The following is a 22,210-nucleotide window of genomic DNA, read 5'->3' as shown; positions in this document are numbered from 1 at the left end:
GCGCAACCGTGCGTGCGGATGGAGGATGGAGGCGGACGCCGGACGCAATGCGCAGATGCGCAGATGGACGGCACCGCCGAGGCCAGCGTGGCGACGGGTGGCGCCGCGGCACCGCCGGCCCCTGGTTCCCCGCGTCGCTAGCCCGCCGCCTCTTGCTGGATTCCTGGAACTCGGTCTGGGGGTTGGAAATGAGGTGGAGCGGGAGGGGAGGGTGCGCGTTGGACGGACGAGACAGACGGTGCACATTACTAAGTATTATGTGTCATGCCCTTTCGGCGAGCAATCCCAGCCAACGGCCATGCACGCACGCAAGCACACCTAGCAGAGAGCAGCAGCCAGTGCACCATGAGCTCGGGGCATTCGTCATGCGAGTACGAGCGCGGCGTGGGGACGAGCGCGCGGTACGGTGCCCGTGTACGCATGCAGACCTATGCCGGTGGGCTCGACAGATCGACGCCTTGTTCAAGCATGTCTGTCCATGCCGACGAGCGTGGCCGCCCTTTGCTTTCCGTTCGGCTGCCTCTTGCGTCATGCTCTGCTCGGCGGATGTGCAGGTACCGTCATCTCCGGCCATGGCACGTGCGAGGGCGAGTACCGATACGGGGGAGTGCCGAACTACAAGTCGATGCACTTGCCGCCAGTGGGGAGGGAGTACGGGGTGCGGCCTGCTTGGGTGGACTACAAGTAATAATTATAGTACTGTAGGAGGCGTACGGAGTACAACTATTTACTTGTTGACTGTAAGCGCTGTATTATTGCTTGAGGGGTGAGCAAGTGCTGGCATTTCCTGTCCATCCACACTGCAGTGCAAGTATTATTCAGTGCTTGCAAGTACTCTGTACTGTACTCCGTGCTAGTCACGGTAATGGCATGCTGCAGCACGGCGGCGGTAGTAGGCGTAAAAGTACCGGTACGCGGAGTGCTGATACATGTATCCGTACAAGTAGTGCATTTCCGTACAAGTTCTCCGTACGAGCAAGTTCCTGTACTTGTACGCGCCGTCTCCGTCTCTGTCTCGTCTCGGTCGGACATCTTCCCTCGAGACCTGGACCCGAGCAGCGCGGCGCAGTGCTGTGCTTCAGCCACGGCGATTGTGGCAAGAAACCTCGATGGGTCAGCAGGTCACATGAGGTCTGCCCGGCGAATGGGAAGTGATCCAGCAGCCACACGCCTCCCAACTTTCTTCTTCCATGCTGCTTGCTCACCCATCACACGCCCGTACACGTCCAGCACTTGCGTGTGCGAGGGCACGCACTTCTAGGAGCACGCCTACTGTGCGCTTTCGTTCATGGTCGCATGCACTTGCGTGCACCGAGTACGGAGTCCTCGTATGCAAATCCAACCGTGTGCGGACCCTCGGTGCGCAGCTTGATTCCTCGACTCCCCCCCCCTCTCCCCCGCTCCCTGCCTCGACGGACGCGCTCCCCGAAAGCGTGCTCGACACTCAGACCATGGCGCCTCCTGCCATCCCCAGCACACATCGCTCGCTCGCGGCCGGGGCTCAGCCGTCGCAGGGCTGCCCCGGGTTGGCGGGACCGCTGGTTGGGTGGGTGGCGAGGAGCCCTAATGCCGTGGAGGGGAGGGGAGGCCGCCCACCGCCGGGACCAACGGTCGTGCTCCCAGCGCTCCGCGCCCAGCTGGGCATGAGCACCCGCGACGTGCCACGCCGAGATCGACCGAATTGCGTTTTCTCTCAAGTCACGGCACAGCCACTGGCCGAGGAAAGAGTGCGTGGCGGTACGTGTTGCCTGGGATGAGTGAAGGAGGACGAGCGTCGCGGCTGTCGTGCGTCCAAGGGCGGCGCCGGTGGCAGCGCCCCCGTAGATGGCGGACGCACCCCTTGATCGCGGTAATGGATGGCGCGTTGTCGTAGCAAGTACGCTGTCAGTACGAGTGTGTACTCGTACATGTACACCTAGTGCCGTGCGAGCAGGTAATTGCACTTGTCTACGGAGTATACTTAAGTAGTACACGCAATCGCTTGGTGCCGTATGTATTACAGCCAGGTACAAGTAATAGTGCCGTGCGAGACGGAGATTCGTTTACTTGTACGGTACGGAGTGCTGTACGGAGAACTTACAGAGTACTAGGTACTCTGTACTAGGTACGTTGCAGTGTACTCCGTACGTCGCAGTGTACTCCGTACGTTGCACGTGTAGTACTGTACAGCGTGAGTAGTGTTGTGGCATCCATTAATACCCACCAAATAAGTATTCCTCACTCTACAGAGTACTCCGTACCGAGCACACCTAACTGCCCGTGCATGTACTCCGTACTGTACTCACTCATCGCCGAAGCCACCCACACAGCGCTCCCTATCCGGGCTTGCACCTACACAGGCTGGAATGGCGGCGCAAGGGGCGTGCTCGCGGCCGCGCAAAATGACACCCGCGCCGCCGGTCCAGCTCGATCATCAGCCAGCCCGAGCGACTGGAACGATGGCCGTTGGCTTGATGCTGCCCCGGTCCGTTGTGACAGATCAAATCACCGCGGGACAGCTCCCCGGCCTGGCGGCATTCGGTCGTGAGAGACAGGGCTAGCGAGTGGCTGTCTCTCGAGCCGTTGCTTTTGTCCCCTCGGGGAAATGCTGCCTTTCCCTTTCGGGTCCCCGTCGGCGGACGGAAGGGGAAAGCGAATGCAGCGGCGAGCCAAGGGAGCCGACGGCTGATGAAGATGCCGCCGCGAGGAGCGAGCGGCCAGCGCGAACCCCCCGAGCCTGGGCCCCGTGTTGGCTCGTCGACGCATACAAGTATTACGTGCTGCGTGGCCAGATGCGGCGCCCGCACCAACCGACCGACTGGGGATTCCTCTGCTCTGCGTGCGGCACCTGCTACGCCTGCTGCCTAGGTGTACCTGTGCGTGCTTTGCGTTTTCGCCGCCCGTGCACCCATACATGCATACAGTGCATGCGCATGCAGCGGCACACCGTGGCTGCCAGTTCAGCTTTCCGCAGCTTGCCAGCGCACTCTCCGTCGCCGCCGAGGTGGGTGGAAAGGTCATCATGTTCCTCCAAAGCCGCTGGCGCCCCGAGCCCCTCCATGCCCTTGCTTTTGGAGAGTGCGAGCGTTTGCAAGGTCGAAGAGGGAGGGGGGCAAGGCGGGCGGCACTGGCAGCAGCCGTTGCTGACGGGCGTGGGTGCGTTGCGTCACAAGCGCTACGGGAACGGGCGAACGCAGGGCAACGCTGCGCCGTACCCACCGACGCCCAGGTACCACGGAGCACGCAGGCAGTCACCAGTAGGCTGTATTAGCCCTGGAGAAGGACCTGCAGGAGTTGAATACCCCCGTCGACCTGTCCGTCGTGGCTGCACGCGCAAGTACATGTACAGAGTGCGTACCGAGCAGCAGGTACTGTGAAGAGTACTAGTATTCTGTAGCGAGCAAGCACTGTACGACAAGTAGATGTACTGTACAACACTTGCAGCAAGTATTACGCTGTGCAGCACCGTTTCTTTTCCCGCCAAAAGTTGCTTCCCTCACCACCGACGTTGGGACGATGCTTGCCCGGCGACAGCGACAGGCGCCTGCATTTCCACTTTCTGCACCTCGACAAGGGCACGCACTGCCTTGGCATGGTCGGCATCTCCATGCGCTCCGTGCTTGCTCCGTACTGGCCGGTCAGTTCTCGCATATTCGTAAGCACCGTGCCGGTGCAGAGCAGGTCTACTTGCGGAGTAGTAATTACTGACTAGTATTCGCCACCAGGGAGAGAGGCGACACGGGGTCCAGCTGGACCGGGTACAACCAACCCCTGGGCACATAACTGGCACCCAGCAGCAGCGCAATGGCTACTGGGTACCTAGTAGTCTTGCCCGCGAGCTCTCGTACGACGACGACGACGACGACGACGACGACGACGACGACGAATACGTGGGCGAGTCTTGCGCCTAGTCCGGTGCTAGCACGCATCTGACCATCTGGTGGACGGCCGCCACGGGCCGAACGCACCAGACCACCGCTAGTGGCCAGGTACGAGCCCTAGGAGGTGCAAGCGCTATATTGCTTGGCTGGCCGCCCCGAGAGCGCCGAGGGTGCTGGCGCGTCCGCTGGTTGCGACGGCGCCAGGTGCCCACGGCGGCCTTCCCTTAGTACCTAGTACGCACACCCAACCGTGCTGGTACCGCTGATGCTCTGCGCTGCAGTGGTCCCGGCACGCCGCTCCGCACGCTGCACAAGACCCGACCGCTAACCCACCGTGACCGTCCTCGCAACCCGTTGTTGGCGGCGACGAGGAGCTTGCCCATGGCAGGGAACCCTGCTGACCACTGCCGAGCCGTCCCCCGTCACGTCCGTCCGTGCCCCGGATCGCTCGTCGTCGTTCATCCTTTGTGCGTCTCCGATAATGTTCGGCTTGAGGCGCCAAAGGCACGCCCAGGCGCTCCCGCCGCCGACCATGAATCTTCCGGCTTGGACCTGGCGTCGTCCCCGAAAGATGGGCCGCTGCCCGGTGCGCACGCGTTGGTATGGTGCGCCGGCTAGCCGCTTCGTCGCCTGCCCCCCCCCCCCCCTTCCACCCGAGGGATTGGGAATTGGTGCGAGAAAGGGGAGCGGGAGACGGGAGAGGGAAGCCAGAGGTAATACGGCGTCAAGGTGTCAAGGCGTGAGGGGGCGCGCGCGCGTGCGGTTGGCACTGCTGGCGGCGCTATCACCTCTCACAAATCGCGCGCTGCCACGATGAGCAGTCTCCTCGGTCTCGTACGTTCGACGCACCACAGCTGAGGGCGAGCCGTGAGCTATTTCCTAGCTAGCAAACTTTGTGATCCAGCCTCGAGAGGGTGTCATGTCATGCTCGGCGCCGTCGTCGGGCGCCCATCGCATCCATACGCGTTCCCTTGACGCAGCAGCCGTCCGGTCCCAGGCACGCGGTGAAATGCGACGCACCCGGTCCCTGCTCCGCAGCACTCCCGGGGTGTTGCCGAAAAGGCCAGAGACGTGCCATCCGAGTGCAGCGGCAAGGATGGGTGAGCACTCGAATCTGTCCAAGCACGTGGGTGGTCGCCGATGAGCCGAGCGTGCGCAGTGAGGAGTGGGCGGACGCGCGAGAGGGTGAGCGAGAGGGCGAGCGAGCGCGGCCGTGGCACGACGTTTCATGACTCAAATCGGCAACTTGCCACCCACCCTCTTGCCCATCGCCTCGATCGCAACTCCGCATGGAAGGTTTCGGAGAGGCGGAGCAGCACGGTGACGGATGGAATGAGATCGAGGGAGACGTTGAACGGGCCGCCGATTGTCATGGATTCCAGCCGCCCTCGCCAGGAGCGCCTGTACGCCTGCAGAGGCGGCAGCGCCGTAGGTATGTGCTAGCACCCCTAGTGCCCACTCGTGCAGTGCGTACCGTGCTGGTGTAATTACTGCATGCAATGTCGCACCTTCACATGCACTCGCCATCACAAGTGCACGCACTGCACTCACTGCATTCGCGAAGCCCCCTGAAGCCGCGTCCCTTAGCAATGCCTGCCTTTGGTGGCGACTGAGCCACCGCACCACCCGCTGTGGCCAACCGACCAACCAGCCAGCCACCTTTCCACGCAAAACTCGGATCGCGATTAGCGACCGGGTCGAGGTCTTGATGAAGGAGGGTGTGGCTCGAATTGAGACAGGATGCGAGCAGAATGCCATGGCCGAACGGAAGCATCCTTTGCTGCAGGGAGGAGGCAAGGTCGCCGTGAAACAGTCGAATGGGCAGCATTGTTTTATTCTATTCTGCCTTTATTTATGGTGCCTTTAAGTATTGCCTTTTTTATCGTGCATTTATGTGCCATTATTTGCCATTATTTGCCATTATTTGCCCATGTATTGTTGATATCGAACCCAGCCATCTCGTCAAGGCAACCAACCAAACGGCCAGCCGTTTCCGACAATCGTAGCCGTCGCCTGCGAGGCTGTCGCACGTCACAAGCGACGGCTGATCACGTCGATCCGACACGCCGTCCACGACGACGCTGTACTGTCCGTCCGTCGCTCCCTCGTGCTCGCACCCGGACCTGCGCCTGCCCACGAGAGTACGTAGTTGCACAGAGGCGGGTGGCCATGAGCATCGCCGCCTGCCGCGCGAGCACGAGCCCGGGTACGGGTCTTTTCCGCATCGTCGTCCCTGCTCATCCGTGCCAGCATCGACCTGCCTCGCAAGGACGAGGCCGCCCCGGCTTCCCTGCGGCTCCAGACGCGCAGGCGCACCATGCTCGTTCTCGAATCATACCGGCCGTCTTCGCCGTCAGCGGTGGCTGGCGTGCGAGGAACCAGGCTTGCACTCGTGCATGTGCGAGCAGCATGACGGAGACGTAAAGGCGTGCTGGCAGGGCCCATCTTTCGAGAACAGCAGCCGAATCTGGGGTAAAGGTGGGTAGGGAGGGGAAAGGGCAGGGAAGAGGTGGAGGAAGCGGAGGCGGAGGGGGTGCGGCAGGGAGTGGCCATGGCCAGCTGGGAACGACACCCAAGCGCTCCGTCTACATACAGCACTGCAAGTACTCGCATGTGCAGTACCCCGTTCTCCGTGCAAGCAAGTACTGTTCAGTGCTGGGTCACGATGGACGCGCGCGTCCGCTCATGGACGAACAGGCGCATTCACCGTACTCCGTACATGTGCAGCAAGTGTACATGTACTGTAGTTGCACTTGTCGGTGTACCCTCAGTGCAGCTCGTACGGAGTACATGTGCGCTCGGCGGCACGGTACGTGTCCGGCCCTCATGACGAGCCGTAACCCCCGACTCCAGCTCCTCTGGCAGCATCTCCATCGACCCTTGCACAGCTCACGAGTGCCAATGCACAAGTAGGAATGGCACCTGCCGTTGCATCTGGTAAAGGACTGACGGCTAGGGCTGGTTGTGCTCCGTACAAGCACGAGGTTTGCGTTGCTGGTGGAAGCGTTAGTACAGCAGGTTGGCAACGCAGGGAACGTACTGTACAGTGCTGTATTCCACGCATGCTACGAGTGCAAGTAAGTACATGTCGGTGAACTCTGTACGTACTAGGTACCTAGTAGTTGAGACAGTGTTGGTTGGTAATACCAGCAGCGAATCCCAAGTACTGTACGACCGGCGTACTGATAATACCAATTATTGCTTAGTAAGTACGTACAGTACAGTAAGTACTCCGTACGCTTACATGTACTTACTCCGTACATGTATATCGGCACTTAAAAGGACTCGTACCGAGGGCGGAAACATACTACTAACCTAGTACTTATCCCTACTTACAGTACAGTAATAGCACATCACTGGGCTCTTGCTGCTGTTACAAGTACCCAGTACTTACTTGCACACCTTTTACGTCAAGGTGTCCAAGTACGGAGTACATGCATATGGATGCGTAAGTAGTTGTGCAACTCCACATGCGGCAAGGTAGGTGCATGTACCGACTGCTTGTGCGGCTCGGTTCGCCGACACGCGTGATCGTGGACCCTGCATGCTGATTACTGCAAGTGCAGTACTCGGTTGTATTCATTGACGGAGGTTGCCGTTGGCGGATTGCGCAGCCTGTACGCAGTACGGAGACACCTGCAGAGCATCGCAGTAAGTACACGCACCTACAGCAAGTACACCTACAGCAAGTACAAGTACTGTCATTAATTGCCTCAACAAAGTCCTCCCAAGAGGACCAGAGCTATATGCACTTTTTCCAGAAACTCCACGTCCTACGGAGTCTGCTGTGCTTACTTGGATGTACATGCACGCCTTACACCTATCCAAGTGCCTCTGCTATTACTGCAAAGTACTCAAGTAAAACCATTACCTACTTACAGTACGGTGCTGCATTTGCTGCACGCCAGTACGCATAGCCGTACATGACCATCGTATGAAGACGCACTTCGCAAGTGCCATGCCTGTACTCTGTACTGCAGGTGTGCACGTAACAGTGGTACCAAGTGCAGTGATGCGGTAGGTATTCCCAGTTGGTCGTCAGTCATGCGGCCAGCTCCTGGAGCGAAAAGGCAGGCGGCCGAGTGGGGAAGCGGAATGGCCCCCCTAGACTTGGCGCGCAGAACGGAGCAGCTCGGCTGGTCGTGTGAACCACGACGGGGAACGAGGACGGATTGGGCGTCAAAGGATCCTTTACGACCGGCAAAATCTTCGTTCGACGCCCTCTCGCACCAGCGCAGGACAGAGGGGCCCGACGCGATGATACGGGAGTCGAGGGGGCCGTCCAGGCTGGGGAGGAATTCTCGCTGCCGAGGTCGGCGTGCTTTAGTCGGCCTTTTCCCACCCATTTTTCATGAGATCAATGCCAGTACCGACAGGCTGGGCCTTGAGAAATGCAGAGCGCCTTTTCGCGCACTTGTCTGCACCCCTGCTGTACGTGCATGTGAGGGCAGTGAGCAGCACGCTGAACGGGCACAATTCGTAGTGGGCAGTTGTGCTGGTACGTGATCACCAGGTGTGTGTACTACTTACAGTAAGTACTCCGTACTTCTAGTACTCAAGTACGTAGGTGTTATAGTACTCCGACACTGACACCAGCACTCTTCCGTAGAGCACGGTGTACTCCGTACCTTAGTACCTAGTAGGTAGCTTAGGTTGGTACTCATACCCTTGCAGTACGTTACCTAGTAGCATTACTAGGTACCTAGGTAGGTATTAATACGTGTGTTGTGAACTCGACAAGGCCTTTCGTCAATCCAAGTATCCCAAGTACATTATGGAGTACATGTGCTACACTCAGTAGACAAAAATGACGATTCAAGTTGGGCAGCGCTACCACCACAAAGTGAGTCGACACTTTTGCCACCCCACTATAGACACTAAGTACAAGTATGCCATGCCACCCCACGGCGTGGTGCGCTTCTGGAATTTGGTCCATGTAGCGCAAATTCTACCGAACAACGTATGATGCTGTTCTACTTACTGTACGGAGTACCTGTACTCCGTACAACTACAGACTATTACACGTAACATGGCAGACCAAGTACGGGTACTTGCACTTATATGCACCTACTGCGGCGGTGGTAATTATTATAAAAGCCAAGAAGCTGTCCTCCATGCAGTGCATTATTACGTACTCGTCGAGCCCTGCATTTACTTACAGTAGATGAACATGTATTTCGCCGACAGAACCCCCTCCCCCCAGCAATGGAGCCGCTTTCTTCACCACGGACGCGGCGAGTGCTAGTGCTCCGTACTCGTGCAGAAATCCTCAACATATACCACTCCGGAGTGGTACATGTACATTGTCGGAATCTCGATGCCCTCTTTCTCTCACGCCTCGTCGTTGATCACTTGAGTGGCTTCCGTGCGTCAGGAGGATCGGGGACAGTGGGTCAGGTACCAGGCACCAGCCCGCCCATGTGGTGCACCTTCAACAGCCCATACCAATACAGGCAGTGCACTTACGTACTTGCCTAGGTCGTAATGCATAATGCCTAGGTAATTACAAGCCTCTGACTACTGGCATCGTACTGATGAAGTGTACGAGTGCTGTAGCTTACGGCTACAAGTAAGTACCTCTTATATGTACGCCTACTGTACAGTAGACTTGGCAAGGTCCAAAGCACCTAGTGCCTAGTGGTTACTACCTTGCCTTGGTAGCTGCCCGCTGGACCAACTTCCTGGGCCAAGGACTTGCATGTACGGATACTCCGTACTTGTACACGGACAATGTACTTGAATGTGCTTCAGTGCTCCGCAATGTTGCCCAGTCATTGACTGTGGTGAGCACATGAGCAGCCCGAATCCGCACCCGTGCTCCGCCTGGAACCTGGAGGCGTAGGTGTGCCGTACGTACTTGCAGTACAGTGCAGTATGCCAGCAAGTGTACAAATGCATGTACAACTACGGAGTACACCGCACAACTTTGTGGAATCAGGTGACTTGTTCGTGCGCACAGTAATACCGCAACGCAAGTAATTATGAGGTCTCTTAGCGTATTCAATATCACACTAATAGTATCTACGAATATTATACTTCGGTATTACACACCAGCACGCACATGTCGACGAAAGCGGACTTGCATGGGCAGGGAGTGCAGTTTAGTAGGCCATCACCGGGCGGGATTGCGGTCCCGATGGGTTGGAATTCTTCGTAGCTAAATATTGTTCCAATTCATCGTACGAGAGAGACATGACATGCCCTTTCTGCGTTCGTTCGAAGCGCTCTTGTACTGTACTGTACATGTAAGTACTTGCGAACTGCTAGTCCTCCGTACATACATACGTTTACTCGCGTTGGTGCTTGCAGATGCGAGCATGCTCGTCCGTGCCCTTCCCTCGTACGATCTGGGCACATTTTTCGGCCTTTCGAGTCCATCATCCGCTTTCGAGTCATTGCCGCTGGAACAAATCTCGGCCGCAACCCACCGAAACCGAGGGTTCGAAGACGCATGGCACGGCGGGGCGCCGTCGCGAGGGGCGTTGCGGCGCCCTCCTCGGCCAAATTCGACGGTAATGCCCCCAAGGCCAGTCGGCGGCCCACCTCTCAGCGGGTACCGAGACTCGCTGGTCGTGCCAGGTCCAGGCGGAAATCCCCCAGATGTTCCCAGTGGGGGGCAAGACACTACGATTCAACACACACAAGTGCCTGTAAGTACTTAGTAATATTACTTATAGCCATCGTTCTCCTGAGCTCGGTTGCGCACAAGTACTTACTAAGTACTTACTTGCACGCCCAAAGTACAGTACATGCAGTGCACGTTCAGTGGTGCTTCTGTACGTTGCTTCTCTGTGAACGGATGCGAGAGTGGCACGCCGTGCTCGTCCATGGAGTTGAGATGCAATACTTGTACGTCCATGCATGCTGTATCACTTATTACCATTATGGAATTGTGCTTCGTATTCTTCCGAAGCACCGTCCAGCTCATTCGTAAGCAAGACATGCTCGAAAACACCGAAACGGGGAGACCGGCAATCGCCCGAGGCTTGTCCTTTTCTTTGATCCAGCTTGGAACGGACCGAGGGCCAATCTAATACACCACCACACCATGCCCACGGTTTTCGGCCCTTTGTTGAATGAACCCTTCCTTTTCTCCGCATCCTCTTCCTTTCCGCGAAAACAACAAGGCGCCGAGGGGGAGAAATGACAGCGGCCGAGGGCACGCGCAGGCCTGTACGGCGTAGGTAAGTACTTGCCTCGCAGATGGACGCCGATTACACATGCGTCCATACACGCACGGCGACCTCCTCGTCGGCGTCATCGGGCCGGACACGTTGCCGAGGCGAATCATGGCATCCTGTGCTCCCTATCATGTCTGGCGGCGACGTCTGCAATGACTGCGACGTGCATGCCTCATCGACGGTCCCGGAGCCCAACGGGCCAGGATCCGAGTCTTTCGAGGGACCCCCTTTCCGGGTCAAGCAGGCAAGCTCCATGACAGTCCAGGGTGAGAGCAGACGGTGTCCGGTGCGGCATCGGTACGCATGTCGTGGTCGATTTTCGTCGGCAGCGACGTCCCGTCTCGTGGTGCATGAGGCCGACGAGGTCGCCGTGTGTTCGAGGCAAGAGCACATGGCCGACGCCGCCGGAACAACGTCATTCGCCTGCTTCGTACTCCGTCTTGCCATCCGTCTCTCCCAGCGGCTAATGACGTCGCTCATCACCTGATCGACATGCACATTCCATCAAGTGAGGCAGGGAACTCGGGGCCGTCCTTCCTCCCTTCGTCGCCACGTTTCGGTACCTCGCAGGTGCCATGTAGGTACCGGGTCGTGGCTGGAGAGGGAAGGCGCGCAGGTCGACGCCCAGGGACGCCCTGGGGCGGAACATCAACACGAGGACGACCACGAGGGACTCTGCCCGTCCGCCCGTGGCTGCATCGTTTCTCGCGTCGTGCGCGTCGAGAAAACGGCAAATACCTGCCCGATGGGGTTGCCGTCGTGCAAACCTATCCACGGCCTCGACGGCCACGAAAAGCGACCTACGGCAGCCCTCGACGGCACGCTACGGGGTGCTGCGAGCCTGCAAAGGTGGTGTGCCTGCCTTCCACCGAGCTTCGACGGGCGCGCTGCTTCCTTCGGCGCCCGCCAGCCATGGCCAATACGGCAGGACCTGGCCTCGCTCGGCGGCGGCGGGCCGTCCGTTGCGACGTCGAGCTCGTGACGTGCGACGGATCGCTCCTGCCCCATCATCGCAACGCCGCGCCGGCCCAGGAAGGAGGGGGCCTCGGTCAGTGGTTGTCGGTCTGGCCCTGGTGCCTCGCCCTGGTGCCCTGCCTCGGTGCCTTTTCCTCCGAAGGGTTGTCGCGGCGAGATACGTGCGTGGTGATATTTCATCCTTTCGTCACCGTCATCGTCGCCGCCACCATGGGTCTGGTCCATGACCATCGGTGCCCATCACCGTCATCGTCACAACTGACGGTTGTCGAGCTTCGCTCAAGTGACCTGCCGAGTCGCCGAATTACGTGGCGGGCCACCGAGACGTTTGCCTCATCTCCGACGTCGCCGTCACACGGCTGTCGCACCGCACCCTCGGTCGCCCCCAAGCCCCTCTGCGAGCCTCCCGGAAGGGCGCTGCTCTCCGGCGCCGCGGGAGCACTCGTTTGAGGCTTACTCCGATCCCTCACCGACTGTTGCGGCGCGATATCCCTGCTGCTTATCCCATCATCTGACGACGACCTAGCCCGTCCACTTGCACGGGACTGCCTGCCCCGTACCCCTCCGAGCCGTCGCCCGCTCCGTCGTTCCCACAACCGCAGGTTGAGCTGGATCCTGGTCGCGTTATGTGACAATCGATGGCTTACGTACGAGTGCGAACGCAAAGGCGCACCGACTCGAGCCCGCATCCGCTCTGCGCTGCAGCCTTGCCGCCGGGACGAGGTTGAACAAACACGGCGGACCGAGCATGCTGCATCTCTCTTCTGCTCTCGCACAAATAAAAAAGTCTACCGGCCAGATGATCATGGAGTGCGGCCCCCAAGCTGTTGGCGACGGTGGCGCTCGGCAGAGGAGCTGACGCGATGCCTGCCTGGCTGCCACCCGCTTTCGATTGCCCTTTCCGCCGAAGCAGTGGCTTGCGAGACCAGCTTCCTCCTCCTCTTCACGGTCCCGTGCCGTGGCATGCCCGCCGCCGCCTTCGACCGGATATCCCTCACCCAGCAACATGTATGTCCCTGGCCTCCATCTTCCATCACATCACGCCGGTGGACGGGGGAAGAGTGGGCGGCGATAAGCGGTGTGGCGTCCGAGCTGTCAATTTGGTCGTCGAAGCAGCCGGCCGACCAGGCAGGCGAAACAATGATCGCTTCCGCCGGAGCAAGGTGTCGACATCGAGCACATGAGAGGAGGCCATTGGGCCTCCTGACTAATCTCGGCCATGCAGCGTCCGTCCGATTCGCTCCTCCGATCGGTCAGCAGCTACCATGGCGAGCGGGACCCGGTTCTCACGACGTCCTTCTCACGACGTCGCCATCATGCCATGCATGATTTGTCGACCCTTGGAAGTAAACGACATCGGGCCTTGATGCAGCAGAAAATTTCGACCAGCGGCCGCTGTCTGGAAACGAAATACCCCTGATGTTCTCTCTCATCTAGCCCGTCGAATCCCCGGTTCTCGCCCGCCGGGGGAAACATGGGCCCAGACGACTACCTGTGATGCCGCGACGAGACCATGTCCGTAGGGCCATGGGCTGTGCGTCGGTTCGGCCCCATGGCTTCCCCGGAACCTGGTACAGGCTTCGTGCAGGGAGTGCTTGCAAGACGCCGACCCCGGCGCCGGGATGCCAATGCACGGGGAGTGAGGACCGCGACGCAGGGGTGGGCTGATGTCAACGTAGTCCGTATACACCACATCACTACACGTACACATGGCGCACCTGGCCGCTTATACGGATGCTCGTTGCGAGCATGGCAAAAATCATAATGAGAAGAAAAGCGCGCCCCGTCCTTGTACTCGTGTACTTGGCTGTTCACTCGCACGTACATGATGCAAAACGCATCGGCCTCGGAACTGGTTCGGTCTTCCTGGCTCTCATCCCTGGTGCGCTTTCTTTCCTCTGCCGAGACCTGACACGAACACGAGAGCGCATGTCACTGACCATGCAAAGGAGACGAGGCAGGACGGCAGGTCGGCATGAGATGGCAACGAACAGACGGGAGGCGGCATGATACCCGGAGTGACGGCCTTGCATGATGCCCCGGAGAGGAGCCGTCTATGAGTACAGCACATGCCGGACGGGCAGCAAGGTTGAGGGCGTGCGACGAGCTGGCAGGACTGGTGCATCAACGGACGCGGCTTGCAACGTTTGACAAGATCTGCGCTGGTTACCGTTACCTCGTATGGGAAGCTGCCTATGACTGTCAAACGGTGTGGTTGTGTTCGTGTCATGTCCGCATCGGGTACAGAGTACGAAGCGGCGGAGGTGGCATTTCATCTCAATTCTGTAGATGATATCCTCCCATCAGAAGGGGGCCATGTAAGTGGACTTTTCATATGCACGCCGGTGTGCAGCATGCGCACGACCTCAGACTGCAAATACGAATACTTTGATAGCGAAGCGTTGACCGGTTCACCAGGCCCTCGAGCGATTTCGGATGATACCTTGCACATGGCCAGAACGGTACCGGAGTGGCGTCGGTACGTGGTGAGTACTAGAGGGAGCGTACTGACATAGATGTGGATGTTGACTCGAGCTCGTTGTACATCCGTACGTGAGGCGTGGGAGAGTCGGCCTGTGCCCGGCCTGGGATGCTGGGAGAAGAGCATGGATGATGAGGCACCGCTGTTCTTTCACTGACTCTCCCGAATATGGACGGCGTGAGCCTCTCTAGCCATCAATGATAATCCCAATACGTTGTCAAACGGGCCAACTCCTCCCCCCCCCCGGCGGCCAGTTCCATTCCGTCGTCCGCAGAGAGCCTTGTTGCACGACACCAAGACCTGTCTCGCCAGGCATGCAGGATTTCTCTACGCAGGCCACTGTCTTTGCGTATCCGTGTTTGGACCTGGACCCCTTCCCTTAGGACAGCCGTGGCTCTCGACGCGATGGATCACTGATTGGCGACCGAACGGATGGGACGAAAATGCACGTCACCGAGCGGCAAGCAACTTCGTCAGTGAGTGGCCCAAGGAATGTAGCTGACCGAGTTACACATCATAAACAGCCTGTAGCTGTGGCAATAGGCTGTGCCGTATGGCACCTGCAGCTTTGAGCAAGCCTGTCTCCCCCTGTCTGTGCGATATCCGCCCCCGTCACGGCGTCGGTCAGCCGGTTACGCAAACAGAGACTGCCGCGTGAAGAGGCGTCGTCCACCTACTCTGGTAAGCTGACGGTGGCCAAGCAGCGTGCACTCCTCACCGCTGTTCCACGTACCATGCAACTATGCGACGACGATGAGGAGGAGGTGAAGGTGGAGGAGCCTCGGTGTAGGGAGACAACGCCGACGGCTACAACTACTCCTTGAGACGGGACGGCCGAGGCGGCTTTCGTTCAGGTGTTGGCCCTACCCGAGACCAGGTAGCCTCTAGAAAGACGCGAAGAAGGATGGCTGTATGTGCCTTGAATCGGGCTGCGCCATCGGCGGCCAAACGGGTACATGCAGATGGGTGTCAATCCTCCCCCTTGACCCCTTTCCTACACGGCGTCGGCGAAGACGAGGCCACCGAAGCTGCCGGCCTGTCAAGCGATCTTGCATGCGCCCCGTCTGATCACTCGCCGCATCCCATGTTTGCGTCCCCTGCCTGCTCCACGCCGCCGCGCGTGTCGGTCCTAGTTGCAAGAGTGCACACACAGGGAGCAGGGGGGTTGGCACTGGCTGCGCTGTCACTTCGCAATTGTGAACGAGCGACACCCGGTTGGACGGCTATATTTGACTCGGCTTTTCCTTTCTTCTCGGCTTGCACGTTGCTTGCTGAGAAGAACAGGGGTGAGGGTCATGTCACGAGCGCTGCTCTTGAACGGTTTATCTCGTGTTCGAGATGTTGATACATCCACCCTCGCAGTTCAGATCAGCAGATGACGAGAGCCACGTTGCTTCGCCTGTGTCTCGGATATGATGATTGAGAACTCGATAATTTTTTATTTTCAAGAATAATTAAGATTTATTTTATTTTCCAAGAGTAAAATTATCATCGCAATTCTGGTGTTGAATCATTGTCTGTCGCAAGTATCGAGAAACCACGACACGCTCCCCAGAGTCCCCAGCCACGTAGGTTGAGAGAGGTCATTCCGGTTTCAAAATTGCTACAGACCTCAAAAGATCTTGTCTTTTTTTTTGTATCTTGTACATGGCATTCAGTTTGCTTTTGTGATCTCCTTTGGAAACAGCGAGGAAGCAAGGCTGGGCCGAAACGGGTTCCATCGTCAAGTCATCATCGATGTGTACTGTAGAATGCACAATCATCCCCCATCTGCCCGGATAGCGTGGCCACCATTATCATCCTCCGTCCTGCTCCCCCGACAGCCCCAACTCCAATATAATCAAAAAAATAATAATCCAAGAGTGCGACCAGAAGGGGGGGTGCCTCATGGCGTCCTCACCCTTGGCAGCACGCGGCCCCGTAGCCGAGTACGGGGTTTGGCTGACGAGAATGAGAAAACACGATGGGTGAGTGTGATGGAGCGTAGGCGGCCCAGCCACGGTCCAGTGGCTGGCGACCGGTCACGAGCAAGCAGTCCTATGAATGAAACACTCAATGTCCAAATATGCCAACGTCCAGCCGGGAGGTACGGCCGACAGACAAGTCCGCTACAGGTCTCAGGTTCCCATCGTGGCGCGCACCTACACGCAGGCGTTGGTAGAGTAATCCGTTTGTTGGTTTTGAAGCTCGACCGAACACTGAGCCATGCGCCCCGATGACGGAGGCAGGATGGATGGATGTCTTGGAATATTCGTAAGCACTTACAGGACTGATACTGACACTGACACGATATGGACACAGATACGGGCACAGAAGCGACGATCCTGCTCTCCTTTGGTCATATCTCGATTCGCATCCGGATCCGCTTGGCCAGTCTCGTGAGCCAAAACGATTGTCCCGCTTCCCACGGAAAATGTGTAGTCCTGGGAAACGATGAAAAACCTTCGAGGTCATGGGAGTCCAACTTTACGCAGCAGTACTGTGGGTGTTCGAGCTGGCATCTATCCACACATGGAAAATGACGACGATAACGCAGGGGAGTGTCCGGACAGTGCCAGTACAGAGCAATATTCGACTTGTCTCGCACATGACCATATGTCTGCATCCTCTCCGGATGGTCATGACTCGTTGCGCTGAACCTACAGAGCTTCGGGAATAGCGATCCTCATGGAGCTCCCTCCTCTGCCGACTTCTCGACCTTTCCGATGGTCTGATATGGTCTCAGCGGCAGCAGGAGCGGCCGAATTGATCTCGGTCGTCTTTTGGCTACATACACCCCCTTCCCATTCATGGAACAACGGCTCAAATCCGTTGGCGGCCTTGAAGTGGCAGCCGGAACAACAGAGGCCGAATTCAAGTCCTCCCATCTCTCGATCAGCACATGACGTCCATTATCTGCCAGGGCGAGGCGCCGGTCTCGTCATTCGGAGCTGGAACGTTACAGGTCAGAGCGATCTTGTGTGTCGAATGGGGGCGGCGATTATGCCAATTGCTCCGAGCTCCCCCGGACATCGCCGACCGGTCAACAGAACCCATTGACACGCGCTGTCCGAGTCCCCGAAGACGATAATGCCGGGACACGGCGAAGCTCTGCTGCCGCAAGATGAGATGTTGCTGTCGCCAACCCTGGAACGAGCATGGCACTAGTTGCCAAAGTGCTGCCTCGTCGTCTTTGCGCATGGAAAAGAATGGCTGCTTCTCGTCGTTGTGCTTGGGGCCTCAAAGGTTCAGGGGCATGTCGCTTGTTGCTTCAGGCGGCCGTGGCTCTGATTCGGCATCGTTTCCCATTCTAAGCTCCATCTGCGGCAAACGCCTCTGGCTCATTCATGTATCTGCAACCCTTACGCGCAACAACACGCTTCGACGGTTCGAAAGTCATTTCAAGGTGTTGCTGGCATAACAGGTATTTCAAGCTTCTTCTGATTTCGGATACACACGGCCTCTGCTGTCATCTCAAAACGAGCAATGGCAGCACAGTGCCATCACAAGGTGGTTATTATAACAACAGTTTGTCTGGAAGGAATTGTATCATCCGAAGCACACTATGGGACGTTTCGTGCTCATGGGGAGCATCTCAGCTCAAGAGTGCTGGTGATACAGGCGTCCATACGGGCCAGAATCGATCAATGATCTTTGACAGAGGCATATTCGGCAGTCTTGTATTACATGCAACATTTCGATGTAGGTAGATGGCACCTCGTTTGTGGCAGAGCTGTTTTTCAGTGCTCCAGACCATGTTACAAATTCAATACTGAAATGAAATAGAACCTGCCTGGGCAATGACAGTATGCAACACTAACCTCTGTCAATGGCCAACCGATTCAAGAAGAAATGCAGTCTCGCCCACATGGACTCACCGATTCCCGGAATTCTACATGGCGAAGAAAATATATTGAGAGTCTTCGCATATATATATATATATATATATATATATATATATATTGGGCCCCTGCAGTTTATCCGTGGTGCACGTCATGATGCAACTTGCATCCGGAGAGACGTGGTCCGATGGTCGATACAAACTGCAGAAAGAAATCACGGCGACCAGAGAGACGTCAATCTTCCTCCATTTGCCCCATCAATGTTGTAGTGAAGAACAGACTACAATTATCCAGGGATATCTGACGCTTTGGGGTCCCACGTAAAATGTCAGCCAAGACGGTGAGTTTTGCAGCATTGAAAACCCATCTCTCGGTGAAGCAGACAGATATAATGGGCGTGCAAGCTGCTTTGGCCTAGATATCATCAACACCTCATACGTTTCAGCCAAGTGCGTGTCAAAACGATCTGAACGACGAGTTTCGGACGCGCCCATAGATGTGTACGGGTGTTTTTCGTCACAGGTTCGATACTCTGTACCCATCGTCCAGTCTGGAAATGGGCACATGTATATGGAGCGAAGTCATGAGTACAGAACATCACTCTACACGCATGGAAATGCATGAGTGGTCGCACCCGTGGGAAGGAACGGAAACGGCTCGGCCTTGAAGGGCCATGAAGAAGGCGACTCAAGGGCCAGAGGTTGTGTGCTGAATGCTCTCGAGCCTCCATCGAGGATTGTCGGTCCACTTTCATCCGATGCTACTTGTACTGGCATCTGTCCACTGTCCAATACACATTTCTCAATACGACATGCAAACTTGTGATGTATATCACCAGCATGGACGTGGGCAGGCACTCATGCAGATCAACGTACAGCACGCATAGTTCTTCAGTGGCTACTAGGTACGGCACCTCTGAGGCGGAAAAAAAGTGAAAAAAAAAACAGCAGCAGCATGTCAGTACTTGAACAGACTTGTAGACGTAGTGTACGTGGTGGTGTTGTGGACTGTGTGCTTGGAGAGACGTTCTGTCCCGGAGTCGCTCACCTACCCGGGAGGGGGGGCAATTTTTTTCGGGGCAAGGCTCCGTGATGTGTGGAGAAGACCGGGAGGCCGGCAACACATGTGACAGACGACCGGAGGAGAGTATCGAAAAGAGACGGCGGCGGGGTATTGTTAATTAATTGACAGAACAGAACTGCGTCGTCGGCTCACTCTTCTTTTTTTTTTTTTTCTTTTTCCGTCAACCTGTCGCTCACCATGGCGGAGCGAGACTCTATGGGATCCTGCGTTGACGTGATCCGGCGAGCAGCCGGAAGGTTTCCAGGCGCGCGGCCTCGGTCGCCGATGGTTTTGCATCTCGGGGACGTAGGACGAGCCTTGGTTGCTGCTGGGAAATGGATGGGCGACGAGATGGAGTAAAAATCTCCGTGCCCTGCTGCTCGCCGTCACAGTGGTGTAGTTGCCTGGTGGCCATCCCTTGGTCGGTCGGCGGGGCCAGGATTTGGATTCGGATGGCGAGCCGGGGGAGAAGAATGCAGTGAACCACGGAGTATAAGGAGTATTACTCCGTACGAATAGCACCCTGTCCAGGCAATACAGTACTTACTGTAGTTGAGTGTGCTTGTAGGTGTGTCGTTGTGCTTGGGTGCACTATACATGTACTTACTGCACGCACTTGTGCAGCGTTGGGGCACTTGGAAGTTGGAATACAGCAAGTAACGCATGCACAATATGTGCATGCAAGTACAGTGCACACTTGTGCAGGTACATGTACGCGTAGGTATTATTATTAGTGTGCCTCCCGGAACGGAGTACAAATATTAGTATTAATATTAGTGCAACTGCAGCGCTCCGCACTCCGTACATGTACCGTAGCTGCACTGTACGTGATGCCACGACGAGCAAGCACGCCGTAGTACAGCTGCCATTGCATCATGCGTGCTGGGCGATGACGACGTCGACAAGGGATAGGCACGTTCTCGATCGTGTCGACGGGAGAGACTATGCGCATGAGTCGCACAGACGAGCACGGCTTGTTCGTCGCCGTCCGGAGCCAGACGCCTCTCCTAGGACGGAACGAGAGCGTGTGCCAGCGGAACGCTTGGCAAGCACACCGCTCACCAGCATTCGTCGCCCGCTCCTTTGCGTTTGCCTTCACCCAAGGGCAGGTGATGGCCAGGTGATGGAGGAGAGGGTTCTTGGCAGGCAGAATGAAGCAAGTCGGCGGCGCGCTGTGGCGCAGTTGCTGCTGCGAGGTTGGCGTCAGACCAGGCGCCAACAGGGCCAGCGGCTTGGCAGCTGGTCGATGGCTGGCCGTGACGCCAACCAAGTGCATATATGTACACTTGATCTTGACTTGTAATAATCCATATTATAATAATAGTTCCAGGACAGGCACGGAGGACATGCATACATGGGTGCGCATGTACAGTAGCGGCGCGGAGGCCTTAAGGGCGGGTAAATGTACTCGGTACCTGCACTGATTGTCCGTAGCGATTCCAAGGAACAACGGAAGGGCAAGGCGCACCAATCAAACTTGGATGCGTCCAGGACGGCCTGGTAGAGTCGGGTCGACGTGGATATGACAGGCCTTGGACAAGATGGCGACCGTTCCGCTTGACCCTCCAGACGGCATGGTGGGCTGCTAGGTTGGATCGAAGCTCGACGAATTGGTGAGGCTGACCGCGTTGGAGGACTCGAGCTGTCATCAGCTCGTATAGTAAGGCCGTACCCCGACGACGAGCAGATGGTCCGTACGAACCTGGCACTGGATGGGAGTGCAAGGGCATTAATACGGAGCACATGCACGGAGAACACGGAGCCCTCGAGGATACTTGAGTGCTGTAGTTGTATTTACTCCGTACCCCGTACATGCGCAAGTTATAATTACATGGTCGGTTGGTCTCTGCGATGGGCAGGTACTCTGTACTCCGTACAAGTGCCTGGATGTAATTACACATAGGAACTTGTTGGGCGTTGGGTTGGGGGAGAGGGAGGGGACGTGTGGCGTCGTCCATCCAAAGCCCTCCAAAGCCGTGACCGGGGTTTGGGCGCGGGTGGGCCACAGGGGCACCGAGGAGGAAACACAGGCGCACGTAGTAATACGGAGTACACCTACAGTAAGTAAGTATAATAATACAACGTACGGAGTGATCCTACAGACAATGTACAAGTACGGAGTACGGAGTACCTGGACCTGAGCAACCGCTCGCACATGTGCGGAATGCTCTGTAGCACAGTTCTCTTATTGTTCCTGCCCCTTCTCTGCAGGCAGCGCACGCATGTGCAAGTACTGTACTTGCAGTGGAGGCACAACGCGCATGCTGACCTACAAGGAGCAGGACAGTACGCCAAATGCAACTCCGCACAAGTAATACGCCAGCAGAGTACCGACACGTAAGTACTAAGTAGCAGAGTACCTACACCTTCCTACCGTTCGCATTACGGCGCATCGGTACGACGATGCGCACGTGCAACAACACGCAACAACAGCACCATCAATGCATGCACGTGTACGTGTTCAAGCCTGAATGTAGGCTACCTACCGAAGCGAGCAACCAACTGCCCGGTGCGGCATCAGCCAAGGCCAGGAACATGCGCACCCGACGACGCACCGCACCTCCATGTCCGCCATGGAACCTGCTCTCGACAAACGGCCGACGGCGGAAACGCCAGCATCGTGCGTTCGGCTGGCACGTCGTCCGTGAGCCCGGAACGCTCGTCGAGCACGGCATGACAAGCTTTTGCCGTTGCCTCGGATCGCGGCAGCCCCGATTGATTGCACGCTGCACCGAGTACCCGCCGCGCGCCGCGCCGGACAGGGGCCGTGCTGGGCAGAAGCCGTACGAGCGCACGCGCATGACGCAGGCGGGGGGAGCACGGTAACAT

At 57.3% G+C, this 22,210-nt stretch overlaps 3 protein-coding genes across 3 annotated transcripts; 2 read left to right on the top strand and 1 right to left on the bottom strand.

The window, feature by feature from the left end:
• Window positions 1–1,451: 1,451 nt before the first annotated feature.
• Window positions 1,452–3,890, top strand: DCS_06971 (uncharacterized protein; the record flags this gene model as incomplete). Its single annotated transcript, XM_040804258.1, has 6 exons — window positions 1,452–1,737; window positions 2,229–2,464; window positions 2,541–2,855; window positions 2,904–3,208; window positions 3,424–3,634; window positions 3,705–3,890. 6 exons carry the CDS (start codon window positions 1,452–1,454, stop codon window positions 3,888–3,890), a joined length of 1,539 nt encoding a protein of 512 aa, XP_040654362.1.
• A 351-nt stretch (window positions 3,891–4,241) lies between these two features.
• On the top strand, window positions 4,242–4,478 carry DCS_06970 (uncharacterized protein; the record flags this gene model as incomplete). The annotated part of the gene is made up of 1 exon (XM_040804257.1): window positions 4,242–4,478. The coding sequence occupies one exon, from the start codon at window positions 4,242–4,244 to the stop codon at window positions 4,476–4,478; it is 237 nt and encodes a 78-aa protein (XP_040654361.1).
• A 6,596-nt stretch (window positions 4,479–11,074) lies between these two features.
• Window positions 11,075–13,024, bottom strand: DCS_06969 (uncharacterized protein; the record flags this gene model as incomplete). The annotated part of the gene is made up of 4 exons (XM_040804256.1): window positions 11,075–11,524; window positions 11,846–12,232; window positions 12,325–12,631; window positions 12,690–13,024. The coding sequence occupies 4 exons, from the start codon at window positions 13,022–13,024 to the stop codon at window positions 11,075–11,077; spliced, it is 1,479 nt and encodes a 492-aa protein (XP_040654360.1).
• Window positions 13,025–22,210: the final 9,186 nt, after the last annotated feature.

This window comes from Drechmeria coniospora, chromosome 03 (assembly GCF_001625195.1).
Source record: "Drechmeria coniospora strain ARSEF 6962 chromosome 03, whole genome shotgun sequence".
Taxonomy (NCBI): domain Eukaryota; kingdom Fungi; phylum Ascomycota; class Sordariomycetes; order Hypocreales; family Ophiocordycipitaceae; genus Drechmeria; species Drechmeria coniospora.
The sequence above is the reverse complement of the archived record's forward strand: the minus strand, read 5'-3'. Positions and strand labels throughout refer to the sequence as shown.